This window comes from Scatophagus argus, chromosome 19 (genome assembly GCF_020382885.2).
Source record: "Scatophagus argus isolate fScaArg1 chromosome 19, fScaArg1.pri, whole genome shotgun sequence".
NCBI lineage: Eukaryota > Metazoa > Chordata > Actinopteri > Scatophagidae > Scatophagus > Scatophagus argus.
The window spans coordinates 17,434,051-17,454,707 of NC_058511.1; the positions used below are offsets into that span (position 1 = coordinate 17,434,051).

Consider the following 20,657-nt stretch of genomic DNA (forward strand, 5'->3'; position numbering starts at 1 on the left):
CTTCTCTGAGTAGCAAAGGCTGGTCTGAATCTCCTGACAGAAGCATCAGATTCTCTGTTCAGTCATACTCATGATACTTTTCCCACTGTATTTGAGTTTAGCAACCTAATCTGGTGTTAGCGAGGTGCATCGTAAGGTCCTGCCCTGCTTATTTGAAGAATGGCTCAGAGATGGGTTTATTTTAAGGAAGGCAGGAAGGCCTGAGAACCAGCCACATGAAGAATGTCAAAATAAATCCAGTCCAAGTCTCGATCAGGTTGTTCAGCCCTTTGTGTCTATTGGTTCGGCTGTTAATCTACATGCACACAGACCACAGCTCTCTGATATTTTGTATGATAGTCCTGATGGCTTTGAAAAAACAAATCCACCGGGATTTGCGTGTCACTCACACAAATGTGCAGTGATTTTGATTTTTAGCTGCTTTGACATGCAAACACTTGTGAAACAACTACGAACTGAGAGTTAATGTTGACTGGCAGTGGAAGGTAGGACGCCCTCAAAAATGCAGCCAACCACATCATGCTCCAGCTCTGTGTGCTTAGTATTTGAAGGGTCCACACTGGGTTGTTGTTAATGGGAGATTGGAAGAGATGGACATGAAGCTGTGGAAAACATTCAGCTGAAAATGATGCCCTGTTTGTCTGTTAGGAATTTACTGTGTGAGTCAAGTCTGGAGAACGGGGAGCAGATGCCACTCTTCATTTTTCATCCACTTTTGAGGTTTCAGCCATTTCAAACTCAGTGAGTGCAATTTGTATATTGTGTATAGTGTATATTTTATACAGAAACAAATTATCCAACAGTTTAGACAAAGATCTTTATGACTACTTTGCAAGCGATATTAAAAAAAAGAAAATGACTTTCCTGGAACCCCCCCCCCCTCCCTGACACACATGTCACCCAACATGAAAAAATGTCGCCCAGCAGATGAAATGCTAACCAGATGTTAAGCTGCCATTGGCGGAGGGTGTCCTTTAACTCATAATGGTTATATATCACGTGAGCAGTGCAGCTCACGTGTCTCAGCTGTATTTGCTTTAAGCTCTCTCTGCAAGGCAAAGCTATCTGTGATGATTCTATAAGTCAGTTGTTTCCATAAGAGGATGGAAAAATATCATGATCATGCTAGAAAAACAACCATGACATTCCTTAGGAGAGACAAGGCTTTAACAGTATATATTTGTAATTATCATACCTGTCTGTAATTTGTAGGAAATTGCTAATACTCAAAATATGTCTTGTGTTTACTTCTGTAATTGGATCACTGCTCTCAGGAGATGAGGGCTTACCTCTGTCAAGTTTTTTGTTGAATCAATGTGAAAATAAGTGAGAATGAAAAAAAGAACAGAAGTACAAAGAACAAAAGTACACAAATGGTTTATTAATCTAAAACAATGATACATCAGTTTGGTACAGGTATAAGCAAGTTAAAGTACAATTTCAAACGCCAATTGAACTGTCACTATTTCCAGCAGTCAAGTACAGTCAAGTACTACACTATACTCGCCCACATTTACATTTCAGTTTCAGGTAAATAGACAAAAGAAATTTAAAAAATCACAGGCTAATCCTGTTTCTGTTTTCATCCATAAATCACCAAAACCTGTTGTGTTTTCATATTAAATAAAGTGGTAATGACAAGCAATATGGAATGGCTGTAAATGGCACTGAGCCAGCAGGCTGTCCTTGAAAACAATAACCAAGTATAAATAGGGTTTGCTCCAAAAGCTTTTATCACAAAAAAAAAATGTACTTTGAGTTCTTTAAAAAACAATTGTTATGTTTCCTTTTATATTAATGTGTGACTGTGCAAATATAATTTGAAAATAAACTCATTACATAATTTGAGATACAGAAAAAAAATGTTTTTATTAATAGCTATTTATGTGTGTTTAAGTTTTCATCTTTGCTAATTTTTTAATAATCTCTACTGTATTCTTGCCAGCCGCTCTGAATATCGGTCTCATATTTCAGAGACATTCGATATTCTCCAACAACTAGAACCACAAAATCATCACAGCTGTAATTGTGAAAACAGCTGAGCTTGGCCTGAAAATTGAAGCAAACACAGAACAATGGAGCTTTCTGTTAAATATCCAAACAGAACTGTCCACAAACACTTCAAGGCCTCTCCTGTCCCACCTGAACCTGCCTAGCTTTACTACCTTCCGCCGGTGTTTGGCTCACGTGTTCAGGCTCTGGCTCTCTTCAGGGCTTGTCTCCTTGCAGACTGTTTGTTGGTACATGTGTACAGAGCACTTCTTCAGGTGGATTGGCACCTCCTGACCTCTGCTTCCACATTTCCTAACCTTATCCTTGTCTCTACGGACCTGAGATGTCCCGCTGCTGCCCTTTGAGGAAACTGTCTGGCCTCTGAAGAGTTGCGCTCGCTGCTGACAAAGGCCCACCTTACTGAGGAGGATGAATACATCCCCCCGAAAGGCCTTAGTGAAGATGGCATAGAGAAATGGGTTGGCACAGGAATTGAGCGGGTAGAAGAGCACCAACAGAATTTTGGAGTTGGACACGGTGATAAGAGGCCGATCAAGTACAGCTGACATGGCGTAGAAAGAGATGGGTGCCATACACAAAAAGTCAGTAAAGATGAGGACAGCCATGCGCTTGGCAATGTTTGTATCCTTGGATCCAGAATGGTAGTGAGGGCTGTGCACTGCACAATAGATCTTGAAGTAGCAAGCACAGATAACAAGAAAGGCCATGATGTTGAGGACCAGAACTGATAAGATGTAGACCTGTGCCACTGTGGACTGGGTGTCCATTGGGAGGCAGATGCTGACTTTCTGGTAACTGCTCACCCCAACCAGTGGAAGTAGAGCCAGCAGGAGGCAAAAGATCCAGCCGCCTAGCATCACAGCTGCTGCATGGTGCAGATGCAGCTTACGATCCAGCCGCATAGCAAAGGTTATAGCGTACCACCTCTCAAGAGTTATTACTGTCAAGGTATAGACAGACAGCTCACTAGCAAAAACTGTAAAAAACCCTGCAAGTCCACAGCCAGGGCCTGTCTGCCAGTCTATAGCGTGGTTGAAGTACTCTGCTCGTGTGTAGATGTCTACAGAAGCAATAAGCAGCAGATAAATCCCCATGCACAGATCTGCAAAGGCCAGATGACACATGAGGAAGCGGGACACTGAGAGCTTGTAGTGGCTGGTGAGCAGCACTAGGAGCACCACCACATTTCCCAGAACAGCCAGAAGACTCACGAACCACACAGACACTCTCAGGAAGTCAAAACCCATTATGTCCTCACAAGGATTGAACTCATCGGGCACAGGTGCACATGCCACCTCTTCTCCTTCCTCACACACCACATAATCGTAACGACTGTCAAAGTCTTGGCTTGTGTCTTCCTGGGGGTTCTTGAGGGTCTCTCCAAAACCCACATCCTCATGTGGCTGGCCTCCAAAGTAGGCATGGTAATGGAGGCTGCCGTGGAAGTCACCTCTCCTCCAGTCTTGCTGGGACTCTCTGTGGCCTAAATCATTTGCCTCCTGGTCTGGGATTGTTTCTTCCACACTGTCCCCTTGGAGGGAAGGCATGCGGAGCGGCCCCACAGAGCGCTTGTGATGCTGGTCATAGAAAGTAGTGAGGTTACAGATGATGTACTCCAAAAAACTGAAAAAACACACAAAACACCAAATACACAAAAGATTGAGTCCATAAAATAATACTGTTCGAAATTAGACGAACAAAAAAACTGACTTCAATTCATACTAACCCTAAGTGTCAAATCAAATCTAATAATTTATATATCCAGTTGAAGAAAAGTGATTCCTGTTTTGAGAGTCATTATTAGACTGGCTCAGTCCTTTTCCTATAATAACAGCAATGACTGACACTAATTATGGGAGCACTGCAAGAAGTTATAGGTAAACACGTCAGAGAGTTGATTCAATCCCTGCCAAAATCCACCCCATACAAGTGCAGCTGCCTCACTCACTGTGGTACATCATCCAAATAAATGAAAAACTGAAAGAGAATTCTATTGGAGGCTGTTTGTCTTTTATGAACCATGGACACGCTTCTTATGATGCCCCCTTGAATTTTCTGACTCTCAAAGGTACTTTCAGTGGGTTAAAAAAAAAAGAACTGATGAAAGCTCACCCTCGTTTCTTTTTAAGGTTTTTGAAGCCACAGCAGTGGCTTGGGTAGGTAAGGTTGGCGATGATGAGGTGCTTGAAAGTTTTGATGGGTGGCAGTTTCTTAAGGGACCAGACATCGCGTGCCTTCAGCTCCCTGAGAGAATCCATACCTGTGGTCGGGAGGGAGGTGATCCCTGTTAGGGACACGTCTCTTGAAGATAGAAAGGGAATTAACAGATTTAAAAAGAGACGTTAGATGTGTTAGATTTTTGTGTTTGGTTCCAATAATTGTAGGGTGGTGATGAGAGAAAAGTGAAAGTGTGGCAGGGTTCTCTTCAGTGCGTGGGTTTGATAATTCTTGGCTACATCCTAACTTTGACGACCTTAGCACAACATATGTTACTCCATGGCATACTATTGCCTTCCAACCTTTTGCACAGGTTGCATCTTCAAAAGATATTCTTATGATGCCACAAATGAGTTCTGTCTTCCTGGAAAGATAAAATGTTTGCCTGGATCAAAACCAATGTTCAAATACTATATTTTCACAAACTGTGTCACCCTTTTCTTCTTCTTTGCTGGAATGTACGTTAAGTCCACTGCTCAGGCCATGGCAGTGGTTAGTGAGTCTGTGGAAATACTGGATTTAAATGTCGGTTTTGCCCTGGCAAACACTTTATCTTTCCGGGAAGACAAAAGACATCTGTGGGATCATGAATATACCTTTAAATGATTTGATTTTTCCTATGTAAGGAACTTTATGTGACCAAATCATGGAAAGATGAATGGACATACCAGAATGTGTTTACTTTATACTTACAAAATACTGAGTGCCATACTTTCATCTGACTACCTGACAGAACCATTCAGTACCTTTCAACATTGGAACAAACACACTATCAGCAAATCTACAGAGAAACTAGACATTTTGAGCACAGAGAGGTCGTAGATAGATGTAACAACACCCTCCATCTGTTTCCTAGAGTGAGCGCCTCACTGTTTCATCGTCTTTAAACAATTACATGCGGTATTTCTTGCGCTTGGCCGTCATGCCAAAGCCAGCTCAACCTCATCGGGACAAAGACATGCAGGGGATTGACAATCTCACCAACATCCTGTGTGATCCCATTATCTGAACATTCCGCTGTTCAGCACCAGACACCCCTTCCAGGGGCCAAGTAGAGGCCAAGTTCTCTTTGCTTTCTTTGGTTTCCTTGCCTATTAAACTTCTAAGTCATTGTATCTGCTGGATAATTTTATTAAACAGATAAACACAAGCCAAACAATTTAATATAACTACAGCTCAATTGTTCTTTTTTAGTCCCATTTGCTCTCTTCACTTCTCTGTCCTCTTCTCTTTTTCCTCTCATGGGCCACATTGTGTAAGGCTGTATAAGAAAAAAATAGCAAGCACGGACTGATTTTGTCATTCCCAGATGTTTAGCTCATGACCTCATGGAGGTGACCTCACTCAGGACATGTTCCCCAGTGGAATAGAGGAAGAAGACCTGCACATGAATCTCATTTACCTAACCTGACACTTAATGGCTAGATCAGAACCATAACAGCAACCAGATAGCCGTGGTAGAGGGTTATAGCATCAAACACCTTTAAATACAGGGACCCAGCTTTAAAAACCTTGAGAATGACAAAAAATATGACAGCATCAAAGAAACGTCGGAAGTTTCTCCCTCACCCTTGCACACAATCCGTATCAGATCTCCAGGTCAAAGACACAGCTGTGGAAGAAGGATTTTAAGTCTGATCTGTTATCCCATTTCGCAGGCATGTCTCATCTAGTCTGCACATTATGAATGAGGAAATTGCTGAAATCTAATTTGACATGGTATGAATAATGAGATCGCCAAACTAGACCTATATGATTTCAAAATGGTTTGCTATACGTAAAGCTGAAATATACTCTTGAAACTTAGCTTTCTTGTGAGAGTGAGATGAGAAGATCACGTTCATGTCTGTCCAGATTTCACACTACGGGCACCCTAAGTCTGTAACCAGTACCACATTTCCACAAGATCCAATTCATAGACTTTGTCAATTTTGTTACATTGCAATTTAAACACTGAAGATTAAGTTCAAGTTTATGTTAAGATTTAAAAGTACTGTATGTGTGGTAAGACCTGTGCATAATTACAAACAGAGCTGATAAGTGGCTCAGTTTTTCAACCCTTCAGATACTTACAGAAGCATTGGACCCCTGATAGTGCCGGCAAAAGCCCTTTCATCCATCTTGGTAAGATACTTATTCCTGTGAAGGTCGCTGGACAGGAAAGCACAAATTTAAGTTTATTAATTGAAAAGTTATCCTTCACATTTCAACCAGACTGACAGCGGCAAGGCATGGCATAATATTTTCCTAAGCCTCATCACTGCACATTTCTGTTTATTTTCTCTAATTTCAAGAGTGAAATGTGACAGAAAAGGGTCTCACTCATGTTGTTGAGTCAAATTAGACAGTATAAGATTTGATGGTGTACTCTTTAAACACCCTGCAACCTCACTACACATCTCCCGGAATCCCTTAAATCTAATAAGGATAATAGACCTGCAAGGGGTGTGTTTGTCTTGGTCAGGCTGTGCTGGGATCAGTTCTCCCCTCAGAGCAGTTCAGGAGCCAACATAAACACACATGTGTGAAGACTTACTAGTCACAGACCAATGGCTCAATTAGACTCTTATAAGGACCTGGGATGTGTGTAGGTGTTGTTAAACAGGAGAGGCCTCTTAAATTAATGTCATTAATACCTCATATCCTGAATATGCATGATGCTGGACCAGTGAGTGACAAGAAGAAAGAAAACATTTTGCAACAAAAGAGGAAAGAGAGGCAATGCTTACCCATTCTCTCATAATTTGTCCAACAGAGGCTATTGAATATACAAGTGTTAAATTGATTTCTTCAAGTCTGAAACAGACCTAGAGTCCAGTGTCACTGAGTATATGGGAAAGGGAAACTGTTAATGGAGACTTCCTGATACCCTCTTTTGGAAACATATTTTCCCATGAGAACTGTGGCTAGCTGGGCATAGGTCCTTCTTGAGTATATATGAGAAGGCCTGTAGAGACCCAGTTGTGATCCTGCAGCTTTTGTAGTGCAATTTTGGGTCAGGAAATACACATGCCAGATGTCAGAAATTATTTAATCCAGGCAAAATACTGAGCAACCTATTTTTTTTTAAAACTAAGACCTCTACAAACAGTCAAAGCTTATCAAGTGAATAATAAATAATCCTTGAACCTAATACACAAGTAACAGCACTATAATACGACTATTCTGTGTAAGTGTCTTGATGTGTGTTTGAACAAAATTCTTGAAGAAATAGTTTGACATTTTGGAAAATACACATATTTGCCAAGAGTTAGATGAGGAGACTGATACACGAATCCCCCCTCTGTAGTTTAAATATGAAGCTACAGCCTTACATATGCATAAAGAGCAGAAACTGAGGGAAACCACAGAAATATCCTTACATATAACCTCTGGTTAAAAAAACAACTTGTTGGTGTCAAACTTCTTATCTATCTCTTGGCAATAAAGAAAATATGCATATTTCCCAAATTGCTGAATATTCCTATAAAAGGCATCACATTAATTAAGCAAGGTGTTTAAACAGTTCAAATAACATAAAACACCTACACTTGATCTAGCTTGGTTCCATTGAAGGCATGATGTTGGATTTCTCTGAAGCCATTTCCATACAGCATCCTGGAACAAAAAACATTTATGGAGTAACAAAAAGGAAATAGCACTGATTAGAATTTGTTGCTTTAGGTTCAATAACCAATCTGCTAAATGAAAATATTTTCCGTGTGTTGATGTTTCGTCCATTTCTGTGCAGCAGTGACAGATGTAAGTACTAATTTTACATTCTATGGTGAGGTCTGTCTGGGCAGTTTTGTGGTTTATAGCCCAACAGTTTCTGTAACATGCTGTTTTGCGGATTCAAATTGCAATCCCTCTCCCAGAGCTAACCACATACATTGACTGTTGTGTGTAAAGATCTGTATACTTGTTTTTGCTATCCTTGTGAGATTCAGGCGAGTTCAGAGTGAGGACATGTTTTAAAAGTGAGGTAATTTTGGCCAATCCCCACTCCTGCTAGTGGCTATTTTAGGATGGAATTTAGGGATAAAGGACAATACTGGCGTTATAGCACTTACTATGTGTTTCTATCTGGTTCACACTTCCCTCATGCAATTGGATAAATCAACATCTTACACTGTAAGCACATCGCTGGTAATTCCATGGAATGAGTTGGCCGGGATTTCTCTGATGTAGGGATGATCAACAATTTCCCTGCAAAGGAAGACACCAAATACACCAAATGAATGTATTCTCATTTATTATGGCTCAGTAGGATGATGAAATTAGATTTGAGAGGGTGATGACATTGTGATGTGAAGATGTGTGTGAAGATATGGCTACCTGTATGCAGGGGATTTTACGTGGAGTGACTGATGCACATTAGCTCAGAAATAAAAATGCACATACAAGCACACATGATGTGCAAACTTTGCTAATGTAACATTCCGTATTTTTATGAAAGGTATGAACTTTAAACTGCTTCAAGCAGTAGTTTTGGCATGCATAAATATTCATTAGTGGACTTAGTTTAAAAGTTGTAATGTCATAGCAACTTACAGTATGAAGTTCATGTCATTAGATTGGATGTTGTTCAAGCCAGGGAAGAAAGTAAGGCCGGTATTGAAAATTCCTCTGAAGAGAAAGAGTGTAGAAACCGTCATGACATACAGAAGACACAACAGAGACTACGCAAGTTCCTGTTAAATATTATGAAAAGTGTTATATGGTTTAAGTTATAAGAGATTATATCAGATAACAGTGCAATGCAAAAGTATAGTGAGCATTGCTGTTGCAGTCCTAAAATAGTTTATCAGACAAAACTATCTAATAATACCTAGCCTAATTAATTTACTGGCATATTTATTTATGACAACAATTAGGGCTGGTTTAAAGCCAAGGAAAGCACACTGATCTGCAATTGGTAAGCAACTTGTAATTTCCTAGGCAAGAGTCAAGAATTTACAAAATCATCAGGCCAAATACACTGGATTTATTCTAACATGTTCAGCGTGCACTCACTTTTTTTTAAAGTCAACCTGTACCGCTGCATTGAGCTGATATGAAGCATGACTCAGCCTTGCCCATACTATCAACACCATGCTATGAATAGATCACAATGTCTAAATTATTGCCAGACTTAAGCATTTTAAATATGCACCACTCATTTTTTGGATTATCATAATGTTGTCAATATGTGGAATTTAACAACAACAAGGATATGAATTTAAAAAAAAACATGCAATGAAAAATACTCACAGGTATTTGAGATTTGGGAGATTTTTAAAGGCTTCTGGGTCAATGTAGGTCAGGCTTTTCGTGTTACGTATCTCTCTAAAAGAACAGACAAAGCAAAAACATACTGAAAATGCACTTCCACATAGAAAATGAACTAATTCAGAGCATAAGTAAAAGACACAAGTTTGTGGTGGCCACTTTGGAATTATTTGGACACCCATTTCAGAAACACACAGTGCCTTAAAACTAGCTGACAGAACAGGACAAGGCACATGCCAACGTACAAGAGAAAGGAAACTTGGTGCAGACAGCCAGGGGCGGAAGTAGAAGTCCAATTAGTGTTTCATTAGTGTGTTTACTCTGGTCCGCCCTGGGCTGGACTGGACACCTCTCGCCGCTCCCTCAAGGCATGTGTTGCTTTGAAACATGTGTGTTGGCCCTTCTTCACACACCTGGCAAACCACACTCAGCCCAACAGACAGACGTGGTCGGGTCAATGGAAGTCTCTGAGAGGGAGAGGTTCATCTGAAGTGCCGCTGTATGAAGACTAGAGCTACACTGACACTGATTTACCGGAGGGGGGGTTTTATCAGTTAATATAATCGCCACATAGTATGTAGTAAGTTGATTAAAAAACTGACAAGTGGCAGCTCATGTGTACTCTGAGCCAAAAGAGGTATCACATCTCTTTGAACTCCAGATGGTCAGTGAACTGAGTTTGTTTCACTTTGATTTGCATCTCATTGGCTCTGTACCTGTACACTGCACAGTGACAATAAAGTTGAATGTAATCTAATGTAATTTACTATTGATAAAGCTCGTGTTTCAGTGGTTGGTATTTTCTTTCTTCAGCCATAGTCCCTTTGATAGAAAAGGTTGTTCAAATGTAGAAAGGGATCACTTCTTGAAGGGAGACAACATGTGAAACATGAGAAAGAAAAAGAAAAGTTTCAATTATCAGACCATTAAATTGTGTTGATGATGCTGTCCACTTTTATTTTATGGTTTTCACACATTGTCACAATTGAGATGTAAATTAAAAGTGTACTTCTTTCCAACGACGAACCTCTGTAGTTTTCTCACAGTGTGATGTCCTTCATTCTACGTCATCATTTTTACATGACATCTACTGTATGTTATGCTAAAGCAGCATTAATTTATATTTCAGTCACTCAGGGGCAGTTCAACAAACTGCAAAGACAAAAATGACATATTTCCACCTGAGAATATTAAGTCAGCTAGCAGAAATGGGGTGACATTAGCAATCATTCATATTTGGGTCTGACAACCAGACAAATGTAAGTCTCTCTTTCATTTTAGTTGTTTTTGGCTCTTTAGCTGCCAAATGCTTCACTATTTTCCTAGCTAGTCACTAGCTTTCTGTGCCTGCTGTTAAGGGCTTAAAGGCCCTATAAAGTTTGATAGAACTGCAGAGTCAACTACTAACTCATCAATAAAAACGTTGACTGTTGTAGTTTTAACTACCCAATTTATTTCCTGATCCAAACAAACCACCATTGGCAGAGATTTGTCACCACAAATGAGTGAGAATGTAGCTTTCATAAGTATATGTTGATCATCATTCGATACATCATTTGCCAAAAAAAAACAGACCATCTATTTAGAAAATTCAGCTAAAAACAAAGATTTATCTTGACAGAGTCATGATACAAACTTCACCCAGCCTCCACTGAATTCTCCAGCTCTCACTGGATTCCTGGATCCACAGCTGCTGTCGGCCTCAAGCAGCCAACAGGAAGCAGAGCATTAATTTGTGTCTGACCCTGAAGGAAACCTGAGAGAGATGCCATTATCTGATCTATGGTACTACACCACACCAATCAGCGGCAAATGGGCCCCAGAGATCCAAAATACACTGCCAGAACACAGATACAGCCCTCAGCTGGCAGTTTGAATTATCGTTTCTGTCTATATTTTGATGTCTGGAATTCAGCTGCTAATAAGGAAAGACTAAAAAGGAGGGGAGAGTTAAGATATAAATGATACGCACACATGCATCAAGTCATGTCAAATTAATTGCTATAGCTGTTAATTATTGTTACTGTCTCAAATAGCTACACGTGCCCACATTTTATGGAGTACATGCACAAATTATGTATACACAAACTGCTGTGTTTCAAGATGCTGTGACTTGGAACAAATCATTCACATAGGCAGGAAGTCTTGCAGTAATATATGAAGTGCTAGGAGCCGTTCTGCTGGAAAGTGTGTGGGCCACCCAGAGACTTAGCCATAAATCTCTATCCCATAATTGAGAATAGAGTGCACCTTGCTAGACTTTTTTTTCCCCCTCCAAGCTGCTTCAAATAGAGCTGGAGCCAAATACTGCCTGCTGCTTGGCCTCCCTGCTCTAACATGCTCATTATGACTGTCTGTTCACACCAGTGTCAGTAATAATGGTCTGGTTAAAGTTATTTCATCAAATTGAATTGTTTATCATCTAATTTGCATGTAATAAACCCACACATTCTTTTTTCAATTTCTTTAACCGCCAGTGAGGCACCACTGCTCCGTACCACTGTGATGAGAAGCAGTAAGTAATGTGCAGGAGAGAAATAAGCTTGTAATGTGTTGCTCCCTTGCTTCCAGTTGCTGCTGGCAAGGTTCGAAATTAAGCATGTTTCTCTCTGGAGATCAAAGGAACATCTTAATCAATACAGATCAATAAAGAGAGTGCATTTTTTCCTTTAGTTACTCACATGTGGGTGATTTTCCTCAGACTGTAGAATGAATGCCTCTCCAGCCTCTGCAGCGTCATGTCCACTGATATATATCTAAAAGAAATACACAAAGCTTATACCAAATCTAACATTTTTTTATTTTTTTTTATCATCTGTCTAACTTGTAAGAAAGAAGGTACTGTGCCAGCATGCCAGCGTGCCAGTGAAATTTAAGATCTGTTTTCATAAATGAGTTTGAGTGTGTGGCTCTCAAAATGATCCTTAAAGCCTGTGACTCTTTCCTGTATTTATCAACATACCTTGTCTAAAGCCTCCAAAGTCACGGGCAATTTTATAGGTATGCACCTCACATATACATTACTCAGTCATCAGTCACTCTGCTCTCATTTGTTATTACATGGTAACAAGTATGCTCTTTAAATAAACCATGAACTTAGCACTTGAGCTTACTTTATAAAGGACTTACTTACAAGAAAAAAAACACATAACATATACTCTGTTTATTTATAGATATTACTGGGAACTCACCTCAGTGTTCACAAACTAAGAAAGGGTGTAGGTTTTGTTTAAGAATCTGACATTTCGCTGGTTTTCTATCATATAGTCTATCGTTTTATCTGGACAGACAATAGAAACATCGGCTGTGAGCACTCGTGGCTGTCTAAGCCTTTAAAAAAACCCACCTCCGTCTCCCTTCATGCATGACTTGGATGCAGACGTCAGAGTCAGTGGTTGGGGATCAAGGCTCAAGTGTATATTTTACCTCTATGCAGAGTCTTGCCCCAACTGGGAGTCTAAAATCACCACACACCCAAAAATCTGTACTGGAATACCTAGCCAATGTCCTAACCCCACTGTGGTTGAAGGACCAACATTCCTATTGAAGGAACGCATTAACGCTTCCAGCTGTGATTAGGAGCCAACGGTGATACTAAACAGAGAGCATATCATCTTCTTGGTTGCGAGACAAAAAGGAAAGCTGTGGGTAGTTTGGAACTGGTTCCCCTTTTTTAAGCAAAGCTGTTGAAAGACAACAGGTGGATGAGGGCAACTGTGAAGGGTTTGCATTTGAAAAGCAGTTAATGAAATGTATATGAGCTTCCAATGGAATAAGCCCACTGAATAAATTGCCACTCACATCCTTGAGATGTTGACCATGCTGGAAAAGGCATCTGCTTGCACAGATGACAGGCGGGTCTCAAAAAGCCATCTGGTTAAAAAATGAAGAGGGACATTTTAGTTGTCACAAACACATTTTGCAGTCAGTATCTTCTACGAGGTTTTGTCATTAGCAAGGTGTTCTTTGACATTTTTAAAGGGGCTGCTGGATATTTTGGGGAAATACGCTAAGGGTTAGAAGGCACTACAGATATACCACTTTCACATCTGTACAGTAAATATCTAAGAAGTAGTAGCATCCAGTTATCTTATCTTAGCATAAAGACTGAAAAGAGCCAGACCAACCAAAGGTAACAAATTTTGCTTACCTACTAGTACCTCCAAAATTAACAGATTACATCTTTCATTGTTTCTTAACTTGTAAAAAAAAAAAAAAAAAAAAAAAGTTTAATGACAAGATATTTTAATTTTACAGAGTGCAGGCTACTTGCTTGAGTGCAGGTTGCCAGGCAATTGCTCTTGGCCAACAAATAGACAAATAGTCCATAACCCATTGTCAAATGTGTTTAACAATTCAGTTTTTGTACAAATTAAACAAAGGAGCTATAACCTGTTAGATGGTGATTCAGAGATGCTGGAAGATAGATTTTGTTACCTTTGGACAGAGCAGAGGTAACATTTTCCTGAAGTTTCAAGTAATGTGCTAAGCTAACTGTCTCCAAAAAAAAGAAATTTTCAATTTTCACAAGTTTCAAACAATTCTTGAATGGGCAAGGGTAAAATGTTTGGACAGTTGTGTGGAGGAGATGAGAAATGATGAAAGAAATGAGAAAGACAGACAAAAGCCCATCAACGATACATTTTAGAATCAGATGAAAAGGTTTCTTTGAAGCAAATGGTGAACCAGACCCCCCTATTCTAGAAACAAGGGAAAAAACAAAGACTTGGATCCGACTGGACCTGAGCTGGCAGCCAAATCAAACAATGTCTGGGTCTGTTTAGAACAATGTTTCAGAAAGAAAGGTTAAGAACTATGTGTGTGATACACAGAAAAGAATGGACCTCCTCAATGGTCCAGATAAATTAGCATGCAATGTTATAGTTACAATATAAAACCAATTTGAACATTTTTGAAAAAGGGGGTGGTCAGCAAGGTCAAAGGAAAAAAATCCACCTACCAGCACCTCTAAGGCTCACTAATTAACCCATTATATCTTGTTTGTGTCATCCATACAAAAGTTGGGGTGTGAAAACAACATGTTGTGGTTTTTACCAAGGGTAATATGTTAAACGGTTCCCTGCCCTGTGAACAGTACATTCCTTGAGTCTCCGCTGGCTGGCTGGAATCTTAAAGTTGGGTTAATGTAAAGATTTACCAAGATATAACTTAGTTTTTTTTTTTTTAATTAGTGAGTATTAGAGGTGCTGTTATTTGCATTTTCAGACAGAGCAGACAACTTACAACTTTACAGATTCTGTCCTTATTAAGCTAACTGGCTGCTGGCTGTAGATTCATATGAAAAACCTAAAGAAATGGGTGCTAGTTATCTTCTCATCCAACCCTCAGCAGCAAAAGCAAATATCCTAAAATGTCTATCTCTTTTTCACTGTACATTGTGAAAACGTTTACCTCCCTAGTGAAAATGTGTTATTTTTTTTCCTGCTGTCTTGCTGCAGATTTTGTTGTGGTGGATTTGGGAATCAAAACACAGTAATAGAGGAATGAGATTAAGATGGTAGCCACATGTGTTGATTTCATGTTGTATTCAAAGACCACCCTGCTGTAGGATGCACACTCAAAAGTTTGTTTCACTGCTTCCTCACCAATGGCAACAGTGAATGTATCCCTTTGGAAACAGGTATAAAAGGTGATTCAGCCAAAGCCACCATCCTCATGCACCTTTGGCTCATCAGGGAAACAATAGACGAATTCAGAGACTGAGATCTGGTCCATGAGTCTGAATCACCCTCACACTGGGGGGGTTAGTCAGTCAGTAGGCACACCAGCACAGCACCCTGCATACACTTTGACAAACTCAAACAAACAGAGGGACACTGAGCAGACCCTGACACCAAACACCAAACACTCGCTGCTGCACTCAAACCCAAATAACCAGCATGCATTTTCCCTCAGGAGTGTGTGGAGAAGACCAATGAGCCCATATCAGGAGCTTGAGGAGAAAAGTACTCCTCAATTTGTCATTTTGGATAGAAATCTGAGAAAACAAACAGGTTGGGAATTGAGTTTGAAGTGGGGAGAAGCCACATAATTTATAATATTGTCAGGATTGGACTGACAACATAGATGTATTTACTATGGCTCTGCCACATGTTGGTGCATAAAGGATTGGTAGAGAGGGTCATTCTGCTGTTCATTTCAACCTATGCTTTCGACAGTGTGCTTTAGTGTAAACTGCTATTATGTAGAAATGCTGGCTTAATTATAATATTACTATTTTACTCAATTTTTCTGCTCTGATTTCATGTGCAAAGAGTTTAGGAGGAAGAAAACAAGTTGGTTCAGACAATAATTTATATTTTAAATTATTCTTCTATCTTATCTACAAGTTTGATGATTCTACGTTTTATAAAATATTACATTCCTAATTGTTTTTTCCACAAATATATGAACTAAGCATTGCAGAATGTGAAGTAACAGTAACAATTTCCATTACAAGATCCATCGGCACACATGAATAGCTGGGAATCTGTCAGTATTTCCGATGTTCAACGTCCCGCTTCTTATTTTACAATTAATCCCAGTGCTCATCTGTTAACATTCAGGGAACAGCATTAGAATTTAACTCATCAAGCAGTTTTGTTAGGTGAGAGGTCAAGGGACAACGAATATCTTGAGTTATCACGTTTTAGCGCCAATCCAAAGGTTCTGAGGTTTTTGAACAAATGGAACTGCTGTGCTTTTTCTCCCTTTCCCTTGAAGTCTTTTTCCCCTCTTAATTATTCTCAAATGGAACTCTCTTGGTGTTTGAGAAATGTGCTGTCAAAGGTAAATATTGTATTTGAATGCATCGTCCAGACACAGTCGGGAGTCACGCTACGCAGGCTTTTAAGTGTGTCTGTGCTTTCCTTTCCACCTCTCTGACTCCCAGTGACACATGGAGTAACCTTCACAAGTGTACACACACACACCAAACACACACACACGAAACTCTAAGTATCCACATATGCACACTCACACACAACCACGCACAGACGTCTGCTTTGCATTCACATTTTGTCTTGTGAATAGAAGTTTTAACCAAACTCTTATGTTAATAACAGGATTAGTACAGATAGTTACAAAGTTTTACCCTTGGGATAATTTCAGAATTACTGTATTAATACAGAAGGATTTTGAAAGCAATTTGACAACACAAACCTCCACCAGTTTGAAAAACAGCTGAGAAATATGCTTAAGTTGTTTTGTTGCGGAGAGTTAGATGAATCAGCCTGGACTGCACTGACCTGACTGGGGCAGCAGGGTCATTCATCCCTCAGTATATGCACAACAAAATCAAACTTCCTTACGCCTCATCTGCTGGAACATCCCACTCAACACACAGTCTATTTCAGGCTTATTTTGCAGATATTTTTATCAGGAGGGATGACAATCCGCAGCTTGGTGGCATGCTTTCATTTCTCTCTATCCTTCTGGAGGGCTCTGGGTAAACTTTGAGGAGGAATGTGAGGAAATTGTAGTGGACATCGGGGCACGTGCACACGTGAATTGGGGCAGTGATTGGGAGATAATTTCATGTGATGGGTGCTGTTGAAAGCGTTGAAAAGTGGTGCTTAGGATGGAGGGATGTTCCACTAAAAGAAAGGGATGAGGATTGTCATAACAAAATCTCCTTCTTAGCATAAATTAGCACAGTGACTCTACATCAGTGCTTTCAGGGAATTTAGTGTAAGATTAACAAGAGTCAAAATCATCATCAGTCATTATCTCACCCGAACGCCTAAATTATACTTCATTATGCATTCTGTCCACCTTAATTACAAGATTAACAGTCTACAGTCATACGAGCATCCCTCTGAGGCTATACAAAGGTACAGCAATGTCTTGTGTTAACATCAGCAGCTAAAATACTCAAAAAGACAATGCTAACCCAGTATTTTAGGCAGATATTATGTTTACCACGTTCACCATCATAATATTTTGGCATGCTAACATTTGATAATTAGGACTAAAAACATAAAACTTTCAGAAAAATTGAAAAACTGAATGAATGGTTCAAGACAATACACTCAAAACCAAAAACGGTTAGAGGAAAAGTCAGGGGAACAACAAAATCAGTAGTTATTTGCTTTGGGGCTACGAATGTCTGAAGGCTACCAAATTTCATGGCAGTCCATTCAATATTTATAGAAACATTTCAGTCTGAACCGAAGTAGTAGGTCGACCAACATGACCATCCCTAAGAGCAGTGCTGCGAGCACGGTTATGAATGTCAATGGTGAAAATAAGACAGATATATTTAAGGATGCATCAACATGTCACTGACATTGATTCTCTTGGAAAGCATCATAGCATTGTTTCTTACTTGTACGATAACACATGGAGACAATGCAATAGATTAGATAGACAGATTGAGCGTTAATCTGGACAATCTGGACAATTCTACTCCCACCTGTACGAGATGTAAATACTGTACATGTAAATACTGTACATTTTCATATCTTTAATTTTATTCTTTTTATAAGGTTTCTATTTTACAATATTTAATTTTACTTACCTATTATTTGGTCGCAGGGACAAAAAGAATTTCTCTGCACATTGTACTGTGTATGATTGTGTGTGTGACAAATAAACCGATCTTGTATCTCTTGTATCTTGATAGATAAACAGATAGATAGATAACCTTTATTGTCATTGTATATGCATACAATGAAATTAGAGTAATGTCCCGCAAGCCCCCTCAACACTATGTAATGTAATGCATTGGGCACTTCCTCTATGACAAAACCATAAATACTTAAAATACTGATACAGGAAAAGAAAAAAGAGTTTTAAACTTTTGGACGTGCCATAACTCTTACACTTCTATGTTTCCACACATGCCACGCAGTCCCTCTGAAGGGCACGTGTTTCCTTCACTCAAGGCCATAGCAAACTGGTCGCTCTCTATTGCATAATTTTCACCCTGTACTTAAGCAATTTAGGAAGAGTAAAAGCCCCATTACATATTTCAGAGGTGACCCTAACATATTACATCATGCTGACTCCCAAGATTCTTCACAGATTGTTTGGGCCCTCGGGTGGCAGATTGCACACAGATCAGCTCTTGGTTGGGTCAGTTCTGTTGGTGTAATTTCCCACTGCCAATACAGTCCTAAACAAAATAGGGTCTTCTATACTCTAATTGTTTGACACAAATTTTACATTTTTTAATCTTGGATACAACTTGAGTATGTTTGGATTTTGGAGTGTTTTTCAGATAAAATAATTAATCTGAGGTTGTCGCCTCGGGCTCTTGGAAATTGGGATTTCTCACATTTTTCAGACATTTTAGCCCATCTGAATAGTGTGTGTCAATATTATCTTGGCGCGTTAGTTGGTTAGCACTCTCTAACTAAACTATAACTCGTGAGAAACAATATGGTATATCTGTAAGGAAACATCAAAGTTGAAGCCGAAGGAATAAATGTGAGCAGGTATGTTTTTCTAAAGATTTCCAAAAATGCTTTTCCAGAGATGTGAGATGTGTGATGTAGCGAGCATTAAGCTTTAATCAAGCACTGAAGAGCATCCACCTGTGTTTTCCAAAATGTATCTCGTCTGCCAGTGCATGTCTGCAGCACTAAATGTTTAAATTCACTGCTGTATTCTTTTTAAATCAACTGGTCTCTGTGCTGGGTTTCTTCTCTTTCTCTCTGTCGTTGTCTATCCCTTCAGCTGTCTTTATCTTAAACACAGTAAATCTACAACTGCAAGACATAGGGGCAATTAATAACCTGTTGATGTGGTGTATTTGTCATGATAATTAAAAAGGTGAGCTAAACCCGAAATAGTCATGCAAGTGCATTATGGAGCATAAGTATTGTTATAATGGTGGATTTACAGTTCAAGTTTAGTAAAATATGTTGCGAATGAATGAATCGTTACAGTAATTAAGTTGAACATATATTCCAATTATCACGTATAGATTTTGTGTTCCTTTAAAATACTTCATGATTGGCTTCCTTTCTCACCAAATCAAGAAGAAGTCACACTGACAACGGGAACATAGTAACAGTCTGACAGACGAAAAATAATACCTTAAAATGGAATAACTACTTAACATCGCAGACAGCCTCAAAGTCCCTCTGGGAACACTTTGAAGGAATATTCATAATATTGTAATGATTTTTCCTCAGGGTTAAGAGCACTTTACATTCAAAATGCATGAAAAAAAAAAAAACCCAGGAAAGCAGAATCGCTTTTACAGATGCGTTTTGTCCGCCTACTTACAGTGTCTCCGTGCTTGCTGGAAACCTGGGGAGAATATCAATGTCAAAGCAGGAGATTGTGTGAGTCTTCCATTCAGCACACTCGCAGACAGCAGGGCAGGAGTCAGCCTCCGACACGGTGCTGATAGGGAGGGTGACAAGCGTAAACAACGCGCATGTTATCACCTGCATGCTGGATTGCTGCTCGCTGTCACTGTCGGTGCAAAAATATCCCCGGAATGACTTCTGTCTCGCCAACTGATAGTCCTCCTCCTCCTGATGTCCACAACAACAAATATGTGTATCAGTGTAAGTGAGGCAGTCTGGTCTATGATAGTCTATTTGTTTTGGTGTATAATCCGCAGGAAGAGGCGGAGGAGCTGCACTGTAGTGTTATGCTCAGTTGTCTGCACAGGGCCACAGGAGTTTCTGTGAGGTCGTGAAGGTGGGGGTGCTGTAGGACGGACAGCTGCAGCTCTGTGGTGGGTTTGGAGGTGGTCTACTTGAAGAGAGGGTGGACTCTTGTGGCACTCTTGGGTTAGACTCAAGAAGATTCTGTTTTGTTCTTTTTTTTATCCCCTTGTATATAAATGTGTTTTATTCTGTACATGAAATAACCTAGTTGACTTAAACTGCATATTCCAGTGGTCAAAGTCTATTTTACACTAACTTTTTTAACCTTTCTTGTCTATAGCCATATAAGGTGTTTTCTTCAACCAATATGTATACTATAACTAGTTAATATAAACTATCCATTTCAATGTGTATTTGTACAAGTCTATTCTATGATGAATTTTATTTTATTTTCCATTTTGCTTTTCTTTAAAACATTTTCCTTTTCTTGTGCAATAAACAATGATTTTATGTTTTCTTTACTTTTTTAACTGAGGAGCGGCGACACTGGCGCAAACGGATACTTTTGGATAATGTAGTTCACAAATAATAAGTTCCCACATCTCTTCACAG

At 39.5% G+C, this 20,657-nt stretch overlaps 1 protein-coding gene across 1 annotated transcript; it reads right to left on the minus strand.

Annotated features, from left to right (window-relative positions):
- Nucleotides 1-1,361: 1,361 nt before the first annotated feature.
- Nucleotides 1,362-20,180, minus strand: tshr (thyroid stimulating hormone receptor). Its single transcript, XM_046373981.1, has 10 exons — nt 19,714-20,180; nt 13,282-13,353; nt 12,162-12,236; nt 9,463-9,537; nt 8,764-8,838; nt 8,341-8,418; nt 7,759-7,827; nt 6,304-6,381; nt 4,126-4,314; nt 1,362-3,636 (listed from the first exon to the last, which is right to left on the minus strand). The coding sequence occupies exons 1-10, from the start codon at nt 19,881-19,883 to the stop codon at nt 2,184-2,186; spliced, it is 2,334 nt and encodes a 777-aa protein (XP_046229937.1). The 5' UTR covers nt 19,884-20,180; the 3' UTR covers nt 1,362-2,183.
- Between the last annotated feature and the right edge of the window lie 477 nt (nt 20,181-20,657).